The sequence below is a fragment of the Siniperca chuatsi genome, linkage group LG13 (assembly GCF_020085105.1).
Source record: "Siniperca chuatsi isolate FFG_IHB_CAS linkage group LG13, ASM2008510v1, whole genome shotgun sequence".
NCBI classification, from domain to species: domain Eukaryota; kingdom Metazoa; phylum Chordata; class Actinopteri; order Centrarchiformes; family Sinipercidae; genus Siniperca; species Siniperca chuatsi.
In genome coordinates, this window is record NC_058054.1 from 21629621 (window position 1) to 21651983 (window position 22363).

Here is a 22363-nt window from a genome sequence, read left to right on the forward strand (position 1 = left end):
TGAGACAAAGGAAGTTGCTTTATGGGTGTAGAAGTGTACGACTGCAGTTAAATGTGATGTTCATATAAAAAGTATACCCTCTTATCATGAATGAACCCTTAAAAAAAAAAAAAAAAGCAGCCAAATCTGGCTAGAGTCACTTGATAAAAGGGCCGCAGCCATGACAACTGAACAAAAATGATTAAACAAAACACGAGTTTCCTTTTTGAAAAAATAAATCGTCTTTCCATTGGTCTTTTTCCATTATGACTACAAGGATGTAATCAGTCATGTGCAACAATAATTTAGCTTTACATGACTGTAAATTCAGTCGGTTTTCTATTCTTTTACACAATCTCTTGCAAAGCTGCACAAAAGGAATGAAATATTTCCCCAGTCGGACTTGGGAGAATAACAAAATGTTGACAATTATACAAAAAAAAAGACAAATAGCAGAAGGGATAAGAAAATGGGCTACAAATGAATATAACCTCATATGCACTAGCAGCCAACCTAGGTCCAATAATGTAGGCTTTTTAAAAATGGCTTTGAAACATGTGGAGTGTGTTTGACTAGCCATAACTTCTCAGTGAATTTGTACCACTGGAACCATAACGCAGATTCCCATCAACTGGGACAAAATAACTGAAGCACAATTAAGTATTTTCAGAAATGTCTCGCCAAAGGTCTTCGCTAATCCCAAGACATGTAAAACCAACCAGCTTGAAGACACACTGGGATGGCAAAACCACTGACAAGTATAGTGAATAAAAAATAACATTAGTAACATCACTGCCATTGAATCCATACATTTCAATGCATGACAAAGTCCATTTCAGAAGATGGGGGAGCGAACAAGTTTGTTCAAACACCCCCCCGGGAATTGTGTCACACCAATTATTATGAGATGGTTTGTTTTAGTTCATTTTCCCAAGAATTAATCTTTTCCTGACCACTACACATCAAAACACACCAGAAAACAAGTTAACCCATTACAATACACACAATCCAAGGTTCACAGTCCGAAAAGGTGCTGTTTGAAAAGAGCCTCAGGTCCTCTATGTCCACTGGTTAAAGTGTCCGACTCTGCGAACTGTCAGTTTCACCTTTCAGCGAGAGCAATTCATGTGGTGGACACTGGAAAAAACTAATTTAAAAAAAAGAAAAGACATGTTCGGGATGATGGAGCTTCACCTTGTCAGCCGCTGTTGTATTTGTCTTCTAACAGCTTTTCTCAGTTGCTCTTGTAGGGAGAATAAACAGGCTGTAGCAGCTTGCCTGTCCATGTCTACTCATCTTTTTCCAATCATAATTTTAGTCCATCCATCCCAGTCCTTTTCTTCTCTGGTCCTCACACCATGTAGGAGTTCTGGTTCTTCAGCTTGTCCAGCTCTTTGCTCTGCTGCCTCAGAAACAGGATTCTGTAGTTGACGGGAAAAAAAAAAGAGGTATATGAGTGTGTGATGTGAATGTCTGTGTTAGTTATTGTGGATCTCTGTGCAAATGTAATGTTTGCCTCACCTCTGTTCCCTCAGCGTGGCCTGAATTTCACATACTCTGACCAGGGAGCGGAGGTTTTTCATCTCTGTGCAGATCTCAGACATGTACAAGCTGCCCATGTTGTGGATGTCCTCACGCAACCGAGCCGCCTGACAAGAAAGGGATGAGTGCTTATTGTCAAGTCATGACTATAGATTTTCACAACAAACATTCAACATACTTCGAAAACATTAGCTTACTGATTAAATTAATTAAACAAAACTCAGAAAGATTACCATCACAAAGACCAATTAGCAAAGCTTTCAACCACAACTAATGGCCTTCTGCTTCAGATGGAGTTGCTCAGTTATCATGAAGATGATTTAGCTATTATGGTTGATTGCAACCTCTGATAAAAGACACAAGATGAGTCTGAAAGCTCAAGCAAGTGGACCTTGTGATGAAAATGTAGATTAGAAATATAGACTAAAACTCTATATTTGTGCTAGCAGCCCCATGAACCTGTACTGCTCACACACACTGTAAAACAAAAACAAAATGGAGAGACTACCTTTCTTTCAAGAGTGGCAAAAAATGCAAAGGCCTGAAGGTGGTGCCAAAGAAAAGACTTAAAACGATTCAAGTGAATATACATTGTTGAACCAATTAATGGATTATCACATATGTATTGGCTAAACAGGTACACATGGATTCTTACATATTATAGCTACACAAAATGTGGTGTTTTCTCCTGGCATTTTTAGATGCCAAGCCTCTCTGTGAGGTGTAGGTGAAACTCACTCACTCACAGGATCACGATTAGCTGGGCGCGCTCCAATACGTTGTTTGCAGTCACATGATTCTGATGACGCTCGAAATTCAGAATCCAAGTGAAAGGCAGAGTGGAAGAGATGGAGGAAAGCCCGTACTGCGCTAGTTATTGTTCACTCATTGCGTCGTCCCAGTCAACATGTGTTTGAAATCTGGAAATCGCCCAATTCATTCTTAAATCATGGCTAAAAACCTATTTTGAGGTCACAATGACCTTTGACTCAAAAGTGTCGCCTATTCAGTGTCCGACCAACTCTGAAATATGGTCACAATCTCCCCTTCTATTCCTGAGTTATGGTGTTGAATAATGGCCAAAAGAAAAGTGTTTATCCAGTACATTATGATATCACAGTGAAATTGACCTTTGACCCTTTGGGTAAAAAAATGTCATCACTTCATAGTTGTATCTCATTAAACATCTGTATGAAATTGTGTCATAATTACAGCATCCCTTGAGTCAAAGTGTCACCAATTCATTGACTGACCAACTGTGAAATATAGTCATCAATTCTAGAGTTATGGCCAAAAATGTTTCAGGTCATATGTCAAAGTGACCTTGACCTTTGACCACTAAATTCTAATTAGTTCAGCACGGAGGCATAAAAATAGCCAAAACCACCAACGCTCTCGGCTTCCGTAGCTCCATAATGATGCTACAGCTATTAAAACCAGTGGTAAGCGCTCCACTACTTAACGTGAAAATCTCTGAGGTGGACAGTACCTGTTTCTCAGTGTTCTCTGAAGGCCATCCTTGGATATGTCTGATGAGGTTCTCATCAAAATGAGCTGCCAGGGTGGGAGTGAAGGAGCCGGGGGCGTCGGCTTGGGTTTGGCTGGTGCTGCTGGAGGAGACATGGGCCAACGCAGCTCCAGATACATTTGATCCCGTGCACAGAATCTCCTGGCTGGTGGAGCGAGACAAACTGATTAACTGTGTAGACGGCAGTTTCACTAATGTTGGAATACTGACGTTTTGGCATTTTAGTCATGGATACTGTGGATTATTCAGTCTATACCATTTATTTGTCCCCATTTATTATCATCTCAGAAAAACTCAAACAATGTTCATCATATTTTGATGAAATTTGGGTTAATAACCAACCTCACCGGTTTATTTTAGCACTTAACTGCCATGATAAGTCCAAGTGGGGCACTATAATTGTATGTACAAAAATAAAATAAAAAAAGGTAACATACTTGTAGTCCAGAGAACTGCATAATTAGAAGTGGAGAAAGTGTTTTTAAAACGTGACATGCATTTATCTAATAGTATGTCTCCACATTGGATTCGTGCAGCAATAAATGACTTTCCTTATTGTTTACTTGTCTTTCCAGAAAACATTACTCTAGATAATACACAGCGTTCTTTGTAACTACTTTCTACCAAACAAATGGCCCCTATGAAAACTGTTTGGGACACATACTGCTGTGTTTTTGTAATTCAGGTCTTGTCCTTGTCCTTTTAGCTGAGAAAGACCTTCTTGGTTTGTTTGCTTTACCTCCGAGCAATCTATCATCACAAACAAAAATGGTGTGTTGAAGTGATTCCTGACTTCTACCTTCTCTGCTGCAGAGTTCTGGGGTCCTCTGGACGCTTCTCTGTGGTCTGAGACAGGGGGACTGATCCTTGTTTACCTGAAGACATACTGCCCTGAAGAGGGAAGAACAGACAGCGAGGGAGGAAAAATAAGAATGAAAACAAAAAGGGCATAGGCATGCAGTAGAAAACCAGAAAGAAAAGATGCCACAGACGTGGGTAGTCATAACAAAGTGGGGAAGAGAGCGAGAAAGAGAGTGTGAGTCATAAACAAAGGGAAGTACTCCTCCATTCTTCAAACTTTTTTTGTTACTTTTGGTTCTGCGACTCACCCTTGTTTGTGAGGATGTGATGCTGCCAGGGTGCACGCCCAGAAGGGATTTCTGGTTGCTCTGCGGTGTGCCGTTCCGTGGTGAGACGTACGGCCGCGGTGATGATGCATCCGACGTCAGAGAGACAGGGGACTGACTGGAGTGCTGGGCTGAAACAGGAAGATACAGAATCAGTACAGAGGAAAAGAGGATCATTACGATGCTTTCGATTCAATCAGCTTACACGTATACAAATACAGAATGTTAGCCTTGACGAATATCAAGACATGTATCAACACTGGCAGTACCAGCCCTCATGGAAATCCAAAGCCTGCAGTCATTGGAGTGGAGAATAGCACAATAATGATCAGTTTAGCAACAAGGCAGCAAACTGTCTGACAACAAGCTAATTAAAAGGCTATGGTCATGGAATAGGGCTTTCAGGTTCTGCAAGTTCAACTTGTGTCAACTCTTTCTGGCACTTGTTGCAATTGCTATGCAACACATCCTCTGTTCCAGCAGAGGAGGCTCATTGGAATACAAGACAGAACGTCTTTTGTTTTTCCATTCAAATCCTTCCACCCTTAAACTATACACACAGTTAACTTGCATAAAATGCATTAGTTCATTGACTGAAGGTCAATGACAACAAATTGGGTTTTACACCGCCTTTAAAAAAACTGATTTGTGGGGACAGGGAGAGCAGGATCCTTTTAAAAAAAAAAAAAAAAAAAAAAAAAAAAAAAAAAAAAAAGGAAATTAGTTTGTGTAGCAGATGGTGAGAAACAGCGAGTAGGCCGTACCTTGGTTGGAGTGCTGAGCAGCTGAGAGCAGAGCAGTGACGTTGAAAGCAGGTCCAGCAGTGAGGAGCTTATGAAGCACAGACCGCAAGGAAGCTTGGGTGACAGCAGCTGCCAAGACTGGAGGGAGGAAAGAGGAAATGTACACACACACACACACACAGGTGAGTGAGCAAGGACACACAACAGGTGAGTGCACGCACAGTTAATTAAGAAAATACAGTTGAGATAAGACACAAATCAGTGGGAAGATTCATGTTAATGTCATTTTACCAGCAAACAAACTGGGGGAACAACGAGCACACATGTATGTCAGGTTCACACAGAATAGCAAGAAATGAACCATAAATGACAACGCCCAGGTTAGGAAAAGAACAACACAGTCACCCTTTAACAACGGGACCAAAAACGCACACAGATAAGGGATGGAAAGACATCGACATCTACCGTATTGGCCTAAATATAAAGAACACCTCCCTTTTTTAAACACACTTTTTGAAGCTACAACACTTTCATACTAGTCCTGTTAGGAAAGTTTCCCTGAGATAATATTAATCCAAATCCTCATCCTGAAAACATTTCCGCTTTTAAGAGTGGAAAAAAAAAAAAAAACAGTCACATACTCACACGTGCCCTCCTGTCAGACAACTTGAAAGCAGTCAAAATTATTTTCTCTGGCACTTAGCATTTATCTTTTTGAGCTCATCATCTGTGACAGCGGTAATTCTTGGCTGCTTGACAGATGATTCAATCCACAGTCTGTTTCTGCACTAAAGACATCATGAGTTTATGTCCTCCGTGGCAGCAAAACACATTACACTAGCCTTCAGAAACTCCTGTAGGTTAAACTGGGCTAACAGAACATTTTTAGGGCTGACCACCTCTAAAAGACACACTATATAAGCAGACACTCGCTAGCTTAGCAACAATAAAGTTAAAAACAACCCATAATACAAGAGGAGGAGTGTGTAGGAGCCCGTGTTATACTGGTACTCTCTCCATTCAGTTTTCATAACATCTTTTGTTCTAGCCAATACTAATAATGGAAGACAGCAGTATGTGTGGAAGTGGAAGAAGCGTCAGTCATCTTGTGCTTCTTTGATCTTTTGTTCCCTCACCCTCATTGAGTTTAGCCATGTCCATACTGCCGTTGTTCATCTGCAGAGTAGCCTGTAGCGCTGGGAGGAGCTGATGCAGGAGGGCTGGGTCCTGCAGCAGTGCTGGTGACGGGGATTGGACAGACTGAGGCGCCTGCCCCGATGACGAGGAAGAGGAGGAGGACATGGTGGAGGGGGTGGAACCTAAAGCACCAGGAGCAGAATTCAGGCTCTGAGAAGAAGAGGACGAGGAGGAATGGCCGGAGTTGGATGCTGTGGACTGGTCCCCTGATGTGGTCTCTGTGGAGACAAGCAGAGCAGGAGAACACAGCATTACTTAACACAATATGTAATTATTTCTCAAGGTACATTTGGGCAGCAGACACATCTAGTAAATTACAGTAAAAAACCCTCTCTGCATCTTAAATGTTTATCCCGAACAGAAGCTAGCCACAATGTTGGGAGAGGATGACTATGTAAACACTTGAACCACATTGTTTAGGTTTTATAACTCTGCCATACTTACTTGTTGTGGCTTTGTCCTGCAAGGCCTCTTGTCTGTAGTCCATGTCCCTGGGGAAACTGTTCGCCGCCATCTTGACTGAGTCTTTCTGTCGTTGTTCTCTGGAGCAGATTAAGCAGAAAGCAACAGTGACAATGTGCAGGATGCCATTAGACTCTGTACCTTAAGCTAATAATATTCTGTTAACATTGGTGCATTACGAGAGCACTGCGTGATCTCGATTACTGTTTCAGGTGAAAAATTGAAAAGTCTTTCAGTGTACTTATTTGTAATTTTATTTAAGTGGGCTTGCCTCTCCAACAGGTCCTTGGGCTTCTCCCATTGGGAGACCTCAGTTCTACAGTTGTAGTAGTATTTCTTCCCAGAGGAGCTGATGTGTTCAGTCCAGTCATCTGCTGGGTCCTGGTGCTGACAGAGACAAGACATGAGATGTTATAAAGGCTAAAGGACATTTTGACAAGTTAAAGGGTACCACTGAAAGAGATGTGAGCTGACTGCAGACTTTACATTCTCTGTGATGGAGTTAACGGCAATTTAATAAGCAATTTTGTCTGACGAGTCTTCAATTTTCATACTATTTGGAAGTGAGTGGATGTTAGCAACAACACATTTAAAAATCGGAAACACAACAGCACATTTTGCAAAATAGTAATGTTATGTAATGATTTGCTTGTAAATGGGCTAAAACGTGCTCAATTACTGGGATGTTTCTCTAAGGATAATTTTATGATGTCAAAAGTGACAAACATGACACAAAGCAAAAGTATCATTCCATATGAATAAAGTACATGTCTATGTTCCTGCTAAGTAAGCATCCCTCACTTTCCACCCTTAATTATAACAATAAACAAAAACAGAAAGTAGTAGGGCTGCACAATATGGTAAAAAAATATATCATACTGCGAATATTTTGACAGATATTACGATTGCAATATGATTCACCATTGGTGGGAATGGTCATTTTTGCATCACAATTATAATTTTCACTGAAAAAACTATAAACTAAATCATGATGATGTGACATTTGCTGGGGTCTGTACCAAACAAACATGTTTTCGTCCATCTGGAGAGCGAGATTTGTAGGCCAGGGCATCTCTGCAGCACTACAGTATAATGCTGCTTTATCACACATTTTACCTTTATCAAAAAAAAAAAATTGCAGCTTCGGCGATTTGGACATTGCACTTGGCCATATTGCAATTTCGATAATATGTCAATTAATTGTGCAGCCCTATACTGTAGGTTTGACACTTGCAATGCACAACTCAAAACTTTAGGGCATTAAATAGCAACAGTTTTTGACAACTGCAGGCCCACAAAAGACGGACAGTTATTTTTGCAGCAGCTAATGGCTAATCAAACTGGGCTTGCGAACCTCAAAATAGAGCAGAGAAGGACAGGAAGGCATAATTATCAGTAGGCCTCTAAACCTGAACTGTAGAGCACCTGTGCCTCTTAGTCTCTTCCTGTGCTCCTCTGGATTTCTTTTCCTTTCATCTCTCACATGATGGATGCACTAAGGCGAACAAATGAAGAAAACCCTGCCTTTAGGCTACACATTGCTTATAGATTTCAAACCATGCTGTGTTTGACTTTTACATATGCACCGCTCTCCACTGTCTACTAACTTCCAAATGATGACAACAAATAACAGTATACATCAACACCACTGGTTTACAATACCATGTTAAACCTACATGGCCTGTATTCATTATGCTGATAAACCAGTGCCAGTCAGTGTCAAACCACAGAATGTTAAATACTGAGTATCTGGCCTTATTGCTCAGTCCAACCACTGAGATATAATAATTAGATTATTAAATCTTTTAACAATGAAATCTAAAATCTAATCAGACCATCTACTCTATAGAGGGAGCCTGCTACTGAAATATGAAGTTTCAATCATGCACTGTTGTTGAGACAAAAATGTCTGCACAGAGAGAGAGAGATGCCTCTACATAATGTCCTGCATGCATGTACCAAAGTAGCGTGACAGAAATTTCTACAGGAAACGCTGACGGTATATAATAACACTGGACAACGTCTTACCCTGTCTGCAGGCTTGCTCTGAGTCGCTTGCGAGTCGGAGCCATGGTGGGAGCTGTTGTTGTGAGAGTTCTCCTGAGGAGAGCCGCTGGTCCCTGCAACAAAACCATTTATCAAGTAACAGAAAATACACCACGTCCTGCAGAGGACTGAATCCTCAGTGGCAGCTGCAACTGCCAAATGAGAAACGCTTTGTTTGTGACTGTTTTAGGTTTGCATTATTGACAAAATAATCTAAAGCTTCACTTTGTTCTCCATGACAGCTTCTAGGTTAATGTTTGGCTTTTCATCAAACTCTAGTCTGCACCCATGTCTCCTCAAAAGTGATAACGGTTAGGGTGCATATATGACAAAACAAATCCACACTGTATGTCAGAGATCAACACAAAAAGAATGCAAAATTAAGCTTGAAGACACTGATATTCACCAGAGAATGTATTTGTTGGTCAGTTAACAAAATTGATCACAGTAAGCAGAGGCTGAGAGCCATTAATTTGCCTGCAGCCACAAGCATCTGATGTTTTCTATTTGTCTGGGGTTAATGCAGGACGAAGATGCTGCCTTTTCCTTAGAATAACCCTTTTAGATCAAACTTTATATTGCATGCACGTGTAAGACCACCAGATCCGGCCTTACCATTTTTTCCTCTAACTGTGTGAGAGGTTTTTGCCTTTCCATGTCCTGTGCCGTCTCCATGTCTGCTGACAGGACTTTCGTCTGAGCGTCGCAGCATCTTGTAAGGGGGCGTGGGGTCCGATGAACCATCGCGCACCTTGTCGTAACGGTGAAGGCTGCTGGACTGGCTCTTTGGCTGAGATTTATGGGTCTAGATTGAATAAAACATGGCAGGAAGACTTGTTGAAATGTGCTCAAGCTTATACTGATGTCATTTTCTAGACGCAGTTAATACCATCATTAACTTTTCTGGAAAATACAGTGCATTAAGCAGGCCTCGTTGAGGAAATGCAACACCATTGAGACCAATAGCACAGTGAAAACTGAATTGATATCCTTAAAAATTTTGACTCATGGAGCATGAGATGTTTTGATTCAACTAGATTACATCATAAAGTTTTGCTGCCAAAAGAAACATCTGTACCATAGAAGTAGTATATTGGCTTCATCATTAAATTAGCTTCTTTATAGGCAAGAGTTTGCTCAATATATTCTTAAAAAAAAGTTAGAGTAAGTTGTATGTGTACATATGGAGCCTATTTTATACAAACTCTAAGATTGATGCTATATCAACACAACATGAATTTAAGAGCAGAATGTTTCAAGCTTTAGAAGAACATTATACAAAGTGCCACAGCCATACTTCCTAAGGAAAGTTTTATAATAGCCCTGTAGATTAATGTAAATAAAATCTTTAATGGTTTAAATCGTTCCACAGTATTATTAAGTGTCAATATTAATGGAGGTTTAACTGGAGCTGGGTTAGTGAGTCCTGACTCGAACCATAGATTTAAAAATATAAGTTTGAGTAAGGTTACGGTTGCTGCATCTCCAACATAACAATATACAGATTTCAGTTAATCATTTTGATGGAAAATACTACGCCTCGACTAGCTAACGTTACGTTAGTGGAGAGTAATGACAGGTGTCCGTACCTGATAGGATTGTGAATCCCTTCTGTCGTTGCACCTGGAGACACAGAGAACAAACGGTATTGTAAGACAGTTAGCACTTTGACGGTTAGGTTAGTTTTCTAACCTTAGCAACACATTTTCTGTAACATATTTGGCTAATTAGCTGCCGTTAGCTACGTTAGCTTGACTTGCCACCTTAGCAACAACAGTTTGCTCATTATGTCACTAGCAGAAAATACCCGTTAATGTTTAAAATACATCGTACGTAATCTTCTCTATATACGCAGGATTTACCATTAACATGTTAGTTAGCTAACGATAGTTAACGTTAGTCGATTAGATACAGGAAATACCCAGAACCCATAGCTAATTGCAGGCAAACTGTTAACGCTAGCTGGTAGCACTGATAGCTAGCGGATACACGCAAACATCAACCAACCTACCTACAAAACAAAAAATTAGTTAAAACCCACGCATAGTTTTTAAAATGTTATGGTTTGTGCTTGATTTACCCATCGCTGACTCTTGTTGGTTTCCTTGCATACATCACCATCAAGGCCGTGGTGATGTATGTATGTGTGTGAGGGGGAACCGTGGCCTCCTGTCTGTCTGCTCTCACAGTTCTCTTTTCTTCAGCTTCCTGATATCTAGACTCAGTCTATTCTACCAAACAGATTCCTACAAGCCGTGCATCGAGCACCAGCACTGCATAGCGGGTGGTCGTTATTATTAACCACCCTCAGTGCATCATCTGGCATGTAGTTACGGTATGCGCTTGGCTTGGCCGATGTAGCTCAGCGAAAAGCAGCCGAGTCAGGAGGAAACGGAGAAAACGGACTCTTCGGTAATGTTTAGCTAGAAAAAAGATGTTCCGGTTTTACCTTTCAAATTAAAAGTGCATGTATCGACTATGTTGAACCTTATCGCGTAAAGACAAATACCACATTCAAGAAAAACAGGGACAAAAGTACATAAGGTAAACTTGTTCAAGTGCAATTTTTGACGGTCTATGCTAGCCGTAAGGTCAAACTCAAACACAGAACAAAAAAGACACACTGTATCACTAAATGGGAGGGAATGACCACTAAAACATTGGCCACTATTCGTTATTGAATGATATAGAGTATGTTGTACCTGTGTCAGGTAGGCCAGAGTATTGCAGAGTAGAGCTGCCATCGTTGGAAAACACAGTATATTCCTCGTATGGTGAGAAAATAATATTTATGACAAGACGTTTCTAATTAGTAAATGTTCTTTTACGCAGATATCTCATTATAACAAGACACATTTTACGTCAAACTGACAAATAATTCGCCTTATAATGGCGTGTTTTTATCAAGACATGACAAAACGGGGTATTAAGGTTAGGCAGGAGTGGCAACCAGACTTATCGTGTATATTTGTCTCATTTTTGTTGATATATCGAAAACAATATCTCCTTAACAAGGAGAGGCAGAACGAGAAAAACTGCATGACCTCTTCAATACGGCGGTGTAGTCCCTCAACACTCTTTAATACGACAAATACGAGATTTATTTTTTCTCAGTGGCAGTTTGCGCTTTTATTTTGAAGTAAGTAGCTTCATTTCCGGTATTAGCCTAGCTGTCTCTGGATAACGTGACGCAGCTGAAAACGAGCTAGTTGGTGCTGTGGACTCCTCCTCCGAGTTCTCATCTCGTTGGCTGGCCATTTTCTGGGCCACACCCACGCCCTGTTCGCTAGTCTGGTCTGTTGTCTTTAAACAGAAATGCCGTGAACATTTTGCTTCTGATTTTGAACCAACAACCTTCACGTTGGGAGTCATGTGTGCTAACCACTAGGCCACCATATCAACTTGAACACTTTGCCCTCCACTGTCTGTTTCTCCTAAGGACTTATTTGGTATGTGGTGTGTAGATAATGTGGCAGCACAAAATACACTCTGATTCTCTGGTCAATATGCAGACGAGTAGGCTAACAGATGAAGCTTTATTTCTGCATTTATTCCACAGCACATATATCTTGGTCCCTAAATGGAAATTCTCAGTTAGCTTCCCCATAGAGAGGTCAGCAGGGATGATGCCCCTGAGGAAAAGACTTGAACCTAATGAATAGGGGTAATTGGATTTATATTGTGACATGCGTCACCTAAAATCCCGCCTCCTGTGGTTGTTAAGGAGGGTGCCCTCCCCTTAACATTCATTTTATTACCTTAAAACCTTGAACACCCATTAGTTTTATCACCAGTGTGAAATTGGTCTTTTAAAGGAAAAAAGAGAAAAGAAAAAAAACAAAAAAAGGGTAGCCTATACTGAAAGGATGACCTCAGTTTCAATTAAAATCTGTGAATGCAGTGACAGTCGTATGTGGAAAGTGAACTGGTTGATTGCTGTATTGATTGCCCGCTGGCTTGATTTAGGTCAGACCTGACACATATTGACTGAATAAGAGACAGTCTCTTTACAATCTGGCCAGTCGAACACTATACAAGCTCTCTCTACAAGTGGATGTTCAAATGCAGCGCCTACTCTTTAGATATTAAGAGACGTGGCCTGGCTGAACGGGGCCTAATAGGATGGACAGTGTCTGGTGAGTGCAATTTAAGTTTTGCTTGGTTGTGCTGAGCTGGGATTTTCTCTGCTTAAAATGTGTTGGAATGGACATAAACATGTGTGTTACACTCCTAATTTGCACCCTAGATTAGGTGTATTAGTCCGAACGTGTTCATTATTTTTTCACAATATTTTCATTTATTATCAGCTATTGTAACATTCAAATAATTTAAAAAAACTAATATCGGTGTGGATATTGTTTGTATTTCTCTAGCCAAGGTAACTGAGGGATACTGAACAATATTTGTTTACAGACCTAGATTCTATTATCTAACAAGTGCATTTCTGTTGAACGGGACCTCATGCTTTTAAATGGAATTCTGCATATGTGGATATGCATTTGGATGGTTAAATGATCTTAAGTTGATCAAAAATCAATGATATGAAAGAAGGTAAAAATGAATTCATTTGGAACAGAGGACATCCAGTATTTATCCTGTAATATGAGTTAGGTTCTTTTGTTTGATGTAATTTTAGGTAAGTAATACTACTTAATCAAGCATGAAAACAACTTTCAAGTTGAATGTCATAAATAAAAAGAACTCTGAATATTATTGATAAAACACTGACTGATTTAATAATTTCTTGACAGCCAGAACAGTGTGGTTACCGTAATGTTGAAATATCTCATACCAGCATTAGGGGGCAGTAATATCTCAGAAGAAGCATCTTTTACACACTATGTGAAAAATAAAATACATTTCTTTCCTTTCCCTAACCGTTTCTCTTTCTCTGCGTCACGCTCTAGTCTACCTCTTGGCTGATAAAAACGAAGGAAATCTGAAGCAAATAACTGAGTATGAATATATATCAATGGTTTCAATATTTGTTGCATTTTTCTTTCTTATCTCAGAGTGAGGAGGATGCTGAGCCGAACAGAGCACAGAGGTATGTCCAAAGTGTAGCAGGTTAACACTTTAGGTGTTCCACCCCCTTATCCTGCCCTTATTCATAAAATACCTGCATAAGTGGAAAATAAAAACAATGATCCCCATAACAGTGAATCTTTTAAAGGCTCCCCTATGGGAGGTTTTTCATCTCACCCTCTGTTTAACCTTTGACCTGTCTCTTTGGGTTCTTGACCTCACCTCATAACCTTCAAAATAAGCTCTGTAAATTAATAACAGGTGTGTGATGTATGTGTGTTCTCATATGTGTGGCCGTGTCCTGCTCCTCCTCCTCCTCCTCCTCCTCCTCCAGGCGTGTGCAGGCTGCTATCATCAGTGATGTCTGGAACAGAGTCTCATACAGACAGAGAGGAGGACTACAGGTTCCTCCACAGCATGTTGATGGAGAAGAAGCTTCACCTGCTCTTTAAGGTGAAGACATGTTTGTGCTGCAGTGATTCCTGCTTGTTTACTTCCACTCATTTCAGTTACAGAATCTATTTGTTTATTTTTTAACTTTTTTAAGTGGCACTTTTGTCTGCATTTAGGAGGTGTTAAAAATACAGAGGTGGATTCCATATTGAGATTCTATTTTTTACTAGTAATACCATTGTAAAAATACCCCATTACAAGTAAAAGTCCTGCATTTGAATTGTTACTTAAGCAAAAGTACGGAAGTATTATCAGCAGTGCAATATCATACATGTTCTATATTGTATTATACAGGAAGAATGGCTCCTGTCAGTGTTACACTATTATATATTATAATTATGTATTATTATTATTACTAATGTATTATGATGTAAGTGGCACTCCAGTGTGCTACATGGAGCTACATTTAACTACTTTACTGTATTGTATATACTGTTTGGTAGTTAAATGAATAACAATGTATAAAATTTTACAAGGTGATGATACAGTTTGTGTGTAAAATATTTACCTGTTTAGAACTAGTAAGTCAAGTACAAGTACCTCCAAATTAAGTACAGTACTTAAATAAATGTACTTACTTGAGTAACTGTACTTAGTTATCGTTACCCTGCCTAGTTTCACCTGAAACTGACCTAATTGTTGAGGGCAAACTAGGCAGGGTAATTAGCAGATACTCAGGAAGACTCCTTCCTGAGGGCAGGGCTTAAGTAACACAGAGTAGCTTAAATTTCTGAGTTCTCGGACCATTTTTTCACAATTGAGAATGACTTCCGGATGGCAGCCGAAACATCTTGATTCTGAAAACAGTGTCCAGATGACTACGACTGAAACCTTTTCTACGATAGAACACTCCTGGACGAATGAGGGACTACACCGTCTTGTGATTAGTTACTTTCCACCACTGTTAAAAAAAACAAAGAAACCGGTCAAATAAATGCAGTTTCAATTAAACTGATTTACTGAAATACATCTTAACATTTATTTTAAAATGTTTATAGGTTGCATTCTATCCCTGGTAATATTGCAGATATTTCAATAAATGATATTTTACTATCATAAATGAATGTCATTAGTAGTAGAAGTAGTAGTAGTGGTGCTAATGAATTAGTACTAACAGTAGAAGTTGCAGTAAGTGTCTTTTTACTCTAGAGAAAACACTGATTGTGATACTTTCCTGACTTGACAGATCCACGAGCGTCTGAAGCGTTTTGAGAAGCGAAGCCCCATCCCCGTCCAAGAGCACGCAGCGAGTCTGGCCTCAGATGTAAGTGACTCTCTCCAAACATCTTTTGCAGATACGTGCTGCCGAGGATGACAGTTTGACAGCAGAAGGAACGGGGAAGCTTTTTCATCATTCAAATATTTTCCTATGATATACAGATGACTTTCCTGTCACACAGAAGCATGAGTGGAACGTACATTCCTTCTTATGTGTACTGAATTATGAAATGTTAACTCAAAACTTAAAAGTCGATATTTTGTATCCAGGAGTTAGGTCACCGAGGACAGTGCCGAGCAAAAGGCTGCTGAAATCATTTTGTGTGTAGTCTAATGTTTCAGGTTGGAGGAATACAATTCATTTCAGATTTAAGATGAAGTGACAGAGAGTACTCCCACCACAGCTGTGACTCAAAACGGCACGACCAGTCTCTATTCCCTTCAGATGTGCATCACATTTCGTATACCAGTCCTCTTCATTCCTGTTACCAACCAATCATTCCTATATTTCCATTTCATCTCGCTACCATCTTTGTACCATTTCGATTTTCCCCCTCTTGTTCCTGGACAAAGTGTTAAACAAGAATGTCCTTTTGACACTTTTCCCTTACTCTATGCTTCCATCTTTTCATCACCAAACCACACTCCCCTTCCATTATCTCTATTCTTCCCCTTTCTCTGTATCCTTTCTCTCCAGTTGCTTTCCTTTATCTCCTCCCTATACCTTATGTACTTGATTCCTGCCATGTTTCCATACTGTTTATCTACCCCTATCCTCTCCCCCACACTCCTCTCCATCTCCTTCCCTTCACTGCCTTTGCTTCAGATTCGGTTCGACAGCCACTCTCTGCCTGGCTTAAATCATCAGGATCTACTGGAAAGGCCAAACCATGGGTCTGTTTCCCCTCAGAGAGGCTTCTGTTTGCTCACAGTGGAAACTAATGACCTTCATGCATTGTGTCTCTGGAGTGTGCCTCGACATCTTGAAGCAGTGGAAGTCATTACAGTAATATGCTTGACAAGACGTGCGACTGCACACAGTCACTCTCCGCCTCTCCACTTGCTGCTGACGGTCAAGGCTGCTCCGTTTTAGCTGTCGCCGCAGCTGCCGTGTAGCCTTGAACATTCAGGAGCTTTTTTCCAACAGTGGCTGAAAGACATAAAACCAAAACAGGAACACGGACAAATAGTTAACATCAAGAAGAGAAAAGCAAAGCTGCGATGAGGTGAATGGGGCCATATGATAGTGTAGAAATAAGGACAGTACTGATGATGTGTCACTGCAGTTGAAGTTGAATTTCACTAACCTTTTTGTCTCTCTGCTCATTTCTCTGTCTCTCTTGGCTAGTACAATGTAGACTACAGCAAACCTCACTTAGGCCATGATATAAATGTATACCTCTAATTATAAAAAAATATATCCTGCCTCTCCTTCATTATTCTCTGCTTCCAGTTGGCGGAGGAGCTGATATACGAAGGCTGGAGAGATGAAGTCAAAGAACTGGTTGCCCTCTTTTCCAAACCCCACTTTAAGGTGAAGAGTATTTCCTTCCATGGAGATGTGTTCCTGTAGCTTCACACATGTGTGTCGACCTAAAACTCTCCCAGCCAAGTCCTTTGTCCAGTCAAATCATTTCTGCCAAAGAAATACACCACTCTTAAAAGAAACAGTGCAGCATTTTGGGAAATGCCGAGAGTTAGCAGAAAAGATTGCTATCACGCATGTCTGTGTGATAAATATGAAGCTACAGCCAGTTAGCTTAGCTTAGCACAAAAACTAGAAATAGAGGGAAGGAGTTAGCCTGGCTTGTTGGGAGTCTCCCCAATAAAACTACCACTTGACGTTTTTACACTTTGGTTTTTGTACTGATTAAACAAATGGGATATAAATAGTTAAGCTAGCTGTTTCCCCCTGTGTCCAGTCTTTGTACAAAACTAAACCGTTAAATATGAGGCTACAGCCAGGAGACGGTTACTGTAGCTTAGCTTAGCAAAAAGGCTGAAAATACTTTAAATGTAAAAAATTAAACATTTGCCTACAGCACCTCTAAAGCTCACTATTAACCAGTTCTATCTCGTTTCGGACAAGCCATGCTAGCTGTTTCCCTCTGTTTTCAGTTCACTTTCTTGCAGAGAGTTAGATGATTAGATCAATACTGCTCTCATATCAATCCATTAAATATGAAACTAGAACAGCACTCGGAGAGCGCAGACCACCACCAAGACCAATAGTCCAGTCTTCTATGATATGAAAATCTGCAAGCGAAACCACTAATATGTGTTTGTGGGGTGTGGGGGTCCTCCGCCAAGAAAATTTGATGTTATTTGACTAAAAACTATGCATTTTCACATAATTTTAGACAATTATCATTTCAATGTTTATAAAAAAAAACACACAGGTTGTAGTTTTTCACATTACACTGACATTAGCAAGAAAAAAAGTGAAACAAATATGCTCACTGATGAAGTAAGCGCGATGTCCTGAAGTAGGCCAAGCTGTAGAGATGGGTATCTTTAGGAATGTATCTTCATTTTATCCATCTTTTTTTAAAGAATAAATTCAAAACAGGATTAGAATTGATTTATATTTTAATAAATATAACTAAATATTGTTTCAAGAGCAGCAACAGTAAAGTTCACAACAGCAAAGTCACTATATACAATGCAAACAAACAAATCTAAAATGTCAGTAAAATAAATAGCCTAATATTACTGACATCAAAATACTGAGTGAAGTTTAGAAAGAATGAAGAACACAGACATCAGTCAGTACCGCTTGTAGAGAGGAGGGGCTGGTTTGTCTCAGCCAGTAGCTAAGGTTACAAAAGCTAGCCACATTTTTGCCAAAGATTCGTGCTAAACTAAGATAAACAGTTAGGCTACATACAGACAGCTTTCGTTTTAGCTTGTTCGTAACAATTCGCTATTAGCTTAACAAGCGCTCTGTGGTTGTAACAACAACAGCTGCGGACAAAGCAGGTGGAAATATCGCTTTTCTACTTTTTACTTGAGCTGTCTTCAACTTGTTACCTTCACTTCACCTGGTTCACTGTCTCCACTGTACTGTCCGCTGTGTGTGTGCGTGTGTAGGAGCTGAGCCCAGCCCTCGGTCAAACACACAGAGGAGAGCACAGAGAAGCTAGCGTGACCATAAAATGTTTGTTTTTTTGCCATGGATCTGCTCCAAAATGTAATGGGTTCTTCCTTGGCTCATGCTACACCCTTCCACTAAGTATCATGAAAATCGGGTCACTGGTTTTTCCGTAATCCTGCTGACAGACAGACAAACCAACTAACGAGCTAACTACAGCCAGGGCAAGGTTAGCTTAGCTTAGCATAAAGACTGGGGACAGGGGGAAATAGCTAGCTTTGCTCTGTCCTAAGGCAAAAAATCTGCTCAACTCCCCAAAAACCACATTCTGTTGTATTTTTACTTCATTTTTTGTATGAATTAAACAAATAGATATAATGTGTTAATTAGTGAGGTTTAGAGGTGCCAGTAGGCAGATTTTGTTACCTTTGGACATAGCCAGGCTAATGTTTCCCCCTGTTTCCAGTTATTCTACACTTATCAAGCTAACTGGCTGGTAGCTCTAGCTTCATATTTAAAGGACTGACATGAGAGTGGTATCACTCTTCTGATCTAACTCTTGGCAAGAAAGCGAATAAGCGTATTTCCCAAGATGTCGAACTATTCCCTTAAGTGACTTCTCAGTATTACCGCACACACGCAGACACACACACACACACACACACACACACACACACACATAAACATGCCCCAAACTGTGCGAGAGTGCAGTTTTCTATCACTGAAGCATATCCTATAATTGCCATTCACATGGACCATTTATGAAGCAATAATGTAATCCACTCGGAAGATGTTGTTTTGCTTCCTTCTACTTCAGTGCCCCAGTGGATCATTAACAAAAAAAGAAACCTACTCATGAATGGTGTAGTAACATGTTCAGTCATTTTTCTTGACATAGCTAACACTAGAACTGTAATCTGAGAAGCTAATTTCCATGCAGTCATGCTTCATCTGAGTTATTCTGATGCCGTTCAGGCGACTGAACATTGGAGCTTACACGCACATCAAAAGGCTTGTAGTATTTTGTTTCCTACATTCGGCTCTTATATGGGTCACACAAAGTGACAAATTAATCCAACTGTAAATTTCATTTAAATTGATTTCACCTCATCATTCTGCCTGCTAAGAGGTGCTGACATCTATTAACCACATTGGCACTGAAGCTAATCTACTCCCTAGTTATGTTTATTAGTGTTCATTCGTGTAGAGGCCGAGACTACTCAAATGCATGTTTCCTTATTTCAGATCTGCTGACAGTCATATTTCAGACACACACACATACATGCACAGAGTGTATGGTTTTCCAGTGAGCTGCAGAAGTCGTGGCTTTTTTTAATGAGGAGCTGAAGCCAGCCGAGAACTAACAGGTTTGTTTAAACAGTCCTAATGACCTGTTTGTTCTTGGCCCCAATGCAGGAGCTCACACATACTTATGAGAGACTCTGGGTATAATATTCTGTAAATGAATGTTTGTTTTTTGAAAACCTGTCTCTGAAAGTGGCCAGAGACACATTGCTCACGCGTTGGCAGCTTCTGAGCAGAGCAACTGTTGATGGACACGGGGATAACAAGTAGACTAACTGACAGATGGATTGGCTGATTGTTAAAATTAAGTTGATGAGCAGATGTTTCCCCCCTCTTCTCATTCTTTCTTATTACAGTAAATGCCCTTTTTTTTGGAGTTGTACTTTGTGCAGGCTCCCAGTGAGAGATTAGCGTTTATCCAGAATATTGTTTTTCTGCAAACAAACCTGGAGCTCTCACACTGCCAAAGTAAACAAAGAATGAACTTAAATGAACTGTCAGGGCATTGATAGTGAGTCATATATCAGTTCACAGTCCTGCAATGGAAGAGGAGTTTTTTTCTAAGACGTGTGATGTTTGAGCTGAGCCAGTACAACTGCAGGCAGAGGCATTGTCAGTAGTGTGGGGGGTTGCTTTCAGGTGGCCCAGAGGCTGGCAGTACATTCCAAACTAAATCACATTTGGCATGTTGGTGCGGGCAAAATTGAAGGTTTGCGACCAAGAAGAAAGTGCTATATTTGGATTCAGTCGCTTAAGTGAGTGCAGGCCAGCCAAACTTGTTGGAATTTTTGCCCAGTCTCATTCACTAGCCAGTCACCTTTCATTAGTCAACAGCGGATTGTTGCATTTTTGCTTGAGTACCTTTTAATCTTACAATTATATTTAACCATCTCTAGCCTAACCAGTTGGTCTCAAAATGTTGGTCTAAACCTGCATTGGTAAACCTGATGACAGTGGTTCCTCAGTATGCTTCCTTCTGGAATAGACACCCTTAAATGAACAGACTTTTGCAGTGATTACTCTGGCATTTGTTCACTATGCTGAATTCGACAACAGCTTGACAGCCAACACGCCAATTTCCATTTTGTCTGGAGTATACGGCTGGCCTTAGTCAGTTCCTTTTTTTCCATACAAAGTGAGATGTCTTAGAGGATACTAGCCTCAATGCCACATCTATTGACAGCACCTAGAATTCAAAGTGTCATACCTAAATGCAAATCAGCACCTTCACTGTATTTCTGTTTCCTTTACAGGGTCTCCTCTCTGTCCATGACACAGTAGCTCAGAGAGACTTTGAGACTACTCTGCCACCAATTCCTGATGAAGTACTGGAGGAAGACGAGGATTCAGTCAAAATTGTCAGTCTGGTCAAAACCAAAGAGCCCCTGGTCAGTAAACATGTCTTCATGTTTCAACGGTCAAGTTAAAATTGGATTTATCTCCTGTTTGGTTTAAATGAATAGTTCGACATTTTGGGAAATACACTTCTTTCTTGCCAAGAGTTGAGATGAGAAGGTCGATACAGTACCACTCTCATGGCTGCATGCTGAAGCCAGCAGACGGTTAGCTTAGCTTAAAACAGAAGATTGGACACAGGGGAAATCAGCTAGCCTGGCTCTGTTGAGAGATTTTTACATTTAGTTTTTTCATTTTCTTGATACTACCAGAATGAGATATAACATAATTAATTAGTTATTTAGTCAGCTTTGGAGCTGTTGGTAGGCAGATTTTTTATCTTTGGACAGCAGGCTAGCTGTTTCCCCTTGTTTTCAATAGATATGCTAAGCTAAGATAAATATACGTTAGTGTACAGACATGAGACTGTTATTAATCTTTTCATCTAACTCTCGGCAAGAAAGTAAATAACCTAAAATGTTGAACTACTATAGCGAGAGTTCCATAAGTGTAACCTCTCAATTAGAAAAACTTCAAGACTGTAATAAACACTGAAAAATAAGTTAATTCCTTCCGTTATCACACACAATGACCCAGAAATAGTCTAGTTTACCCTTACTAAAATATATTTTTCACTCTACCCATGAGAATCCTTAAAATGGGTCTAAAATCAAGCACAACTGTACTATATGTCATCCTGTTTCCAATTTAGTCTACCTGGCCTTGTAATACACACAAAATAAACACAAATTCAAGTATTTAAGTTAAGACAACCATGTAACAGGGCAACTGCACTTAAACATTTGTAATTTGTCCAGCCACAATATCTGACATGCACAGGCAGTTCAAAGCAATAAACATATCCAAGGGAGTAAATTTATGTCATGTTGTCAAACGGCATGACTTCTAAAGCCATGCATGCCAAGGTGTAGCAGGACTACAGCCCTTGGAATGACAGGAAAGAAAAGGTTCCTGCAGCAGCCTGGATCACCTTTGCGTCTGGCCTGCTGCTCACTTTCCTCAACCAGGAATTTACAGAGTCAATTCTTCCACATCTTTGTTGCCATATATCTGCTGTGACGCACAACATAGTTTCAGCATTGTTGTGTGTGTGCTTGTCAGTGTGTATGTGTGTGCATATTTACGCATGTGTATATGTATATGCACTGCAAAACTATGTCTCTTAAATGAGTCCTTTAAAGCCGTATTGAGCATTAAAATGGATTGGGATAATTTCTCTTCTGTTTCTGAT

At 40.1% G+C, this 22363-nt stretch overlaps 2 protein-coding genes across 10 annotated transcripts in view; one reads left to right on the top strand and one right to left on the bottom strand.

The window, feature by feature from the left end:
* On the bottom strand, nt 1-11010 carry LOC122887588 (WW domain-containing adapter protein with coiled-coil-like). 2 transcript variants are annotated; one of them, XM_044220951.1, is made up of 13 exons: nt 10705-11008; nt 10214-10247; nt 9240-9429; nt 8607-8698; nt 6850-6965; nt 6561-6658; nt 6056-6334; nt 4941-5057; nt 4159-4307; nt 3849-3940; nt 3011-3194; nt 1501-1628; nt 1-1400 (listed from the first exon to the last, which is right to left on the bottom strand). In XM_044220951.1, exons 1-13 carry the CDS (start codon nt 10743-10745, stop codon nt 1331-1333), a joined length of 1590 nt encoding a protein of 529 aa, XP_044076886.1. In that variant the 5' UTR covers nt 10746-11008; the 3' UTR covers nt 1-1330. The 2 variants fall into 2 exon arrangements, with proteins under 2 accessions (XP_044076886.1, XP_044076887.1); XM_044220952.1 differs by lacking the exon at nt 4941-5057 and having other exon boundaries at nt 10705-11010.
* Nucleotides 9899-22363, top strand: part of LOC122887587 (MAGUK p55 subfamily member 7-like) — a 27636-nt gene continuing 15171 nt past the window's right edge. For 2 of the 8 annotated variants that reach the window (XM_044220950.1, XM_044220949.1), the window contains exons 1-6: nt 12088-12760; nt 13637-13671; nt 13984-14102; nt 15289-15366; nt 16774-16854; nt 20970-21104. In XM_044220950.1, coding sequence (XP_044076885.1) covers nt 13647-13671; nt 13984-14102; nt 15289-15366; nt 16774-16854; nt 20970-21104 — 438 coding nt within the window. In that variant the 5' untranslated portion in view covers nt 12088-12760; nt 13637-13646. The other 6 variants (XM_044220943.1, XM_044220942.1, XM_044220944.1 and 3 more) reach the window with 6 other exon arrangements.

What these genes read in the sequence shown, in the direction of transcription:
- LOC122887588 (XM_044220951.1), bottom strand. Translation starts at nt 10,745, where the DNA reads ATGGTGATGTATGCAAGGAAACCAACAAGAGTCAGCGATGG. An exon ending in CCCAAGGACCTGTTGGAGAG is followed by an intron (nt 6,659 to 6,849) that starts GCAAGCCCACTT and finishes AATCTGCTCCAG; the next exon opens with AGAACAACGACAGAAAGACT. An exon ending in GCAGGACAAAGCCACAACAA is followed by an intron (nt 6,335 to 6,560) that starts GTAAGTATGGCA and finishes TTGTCTCCACAG; the next exon opens with AGACCACATCAGGGGACCAG.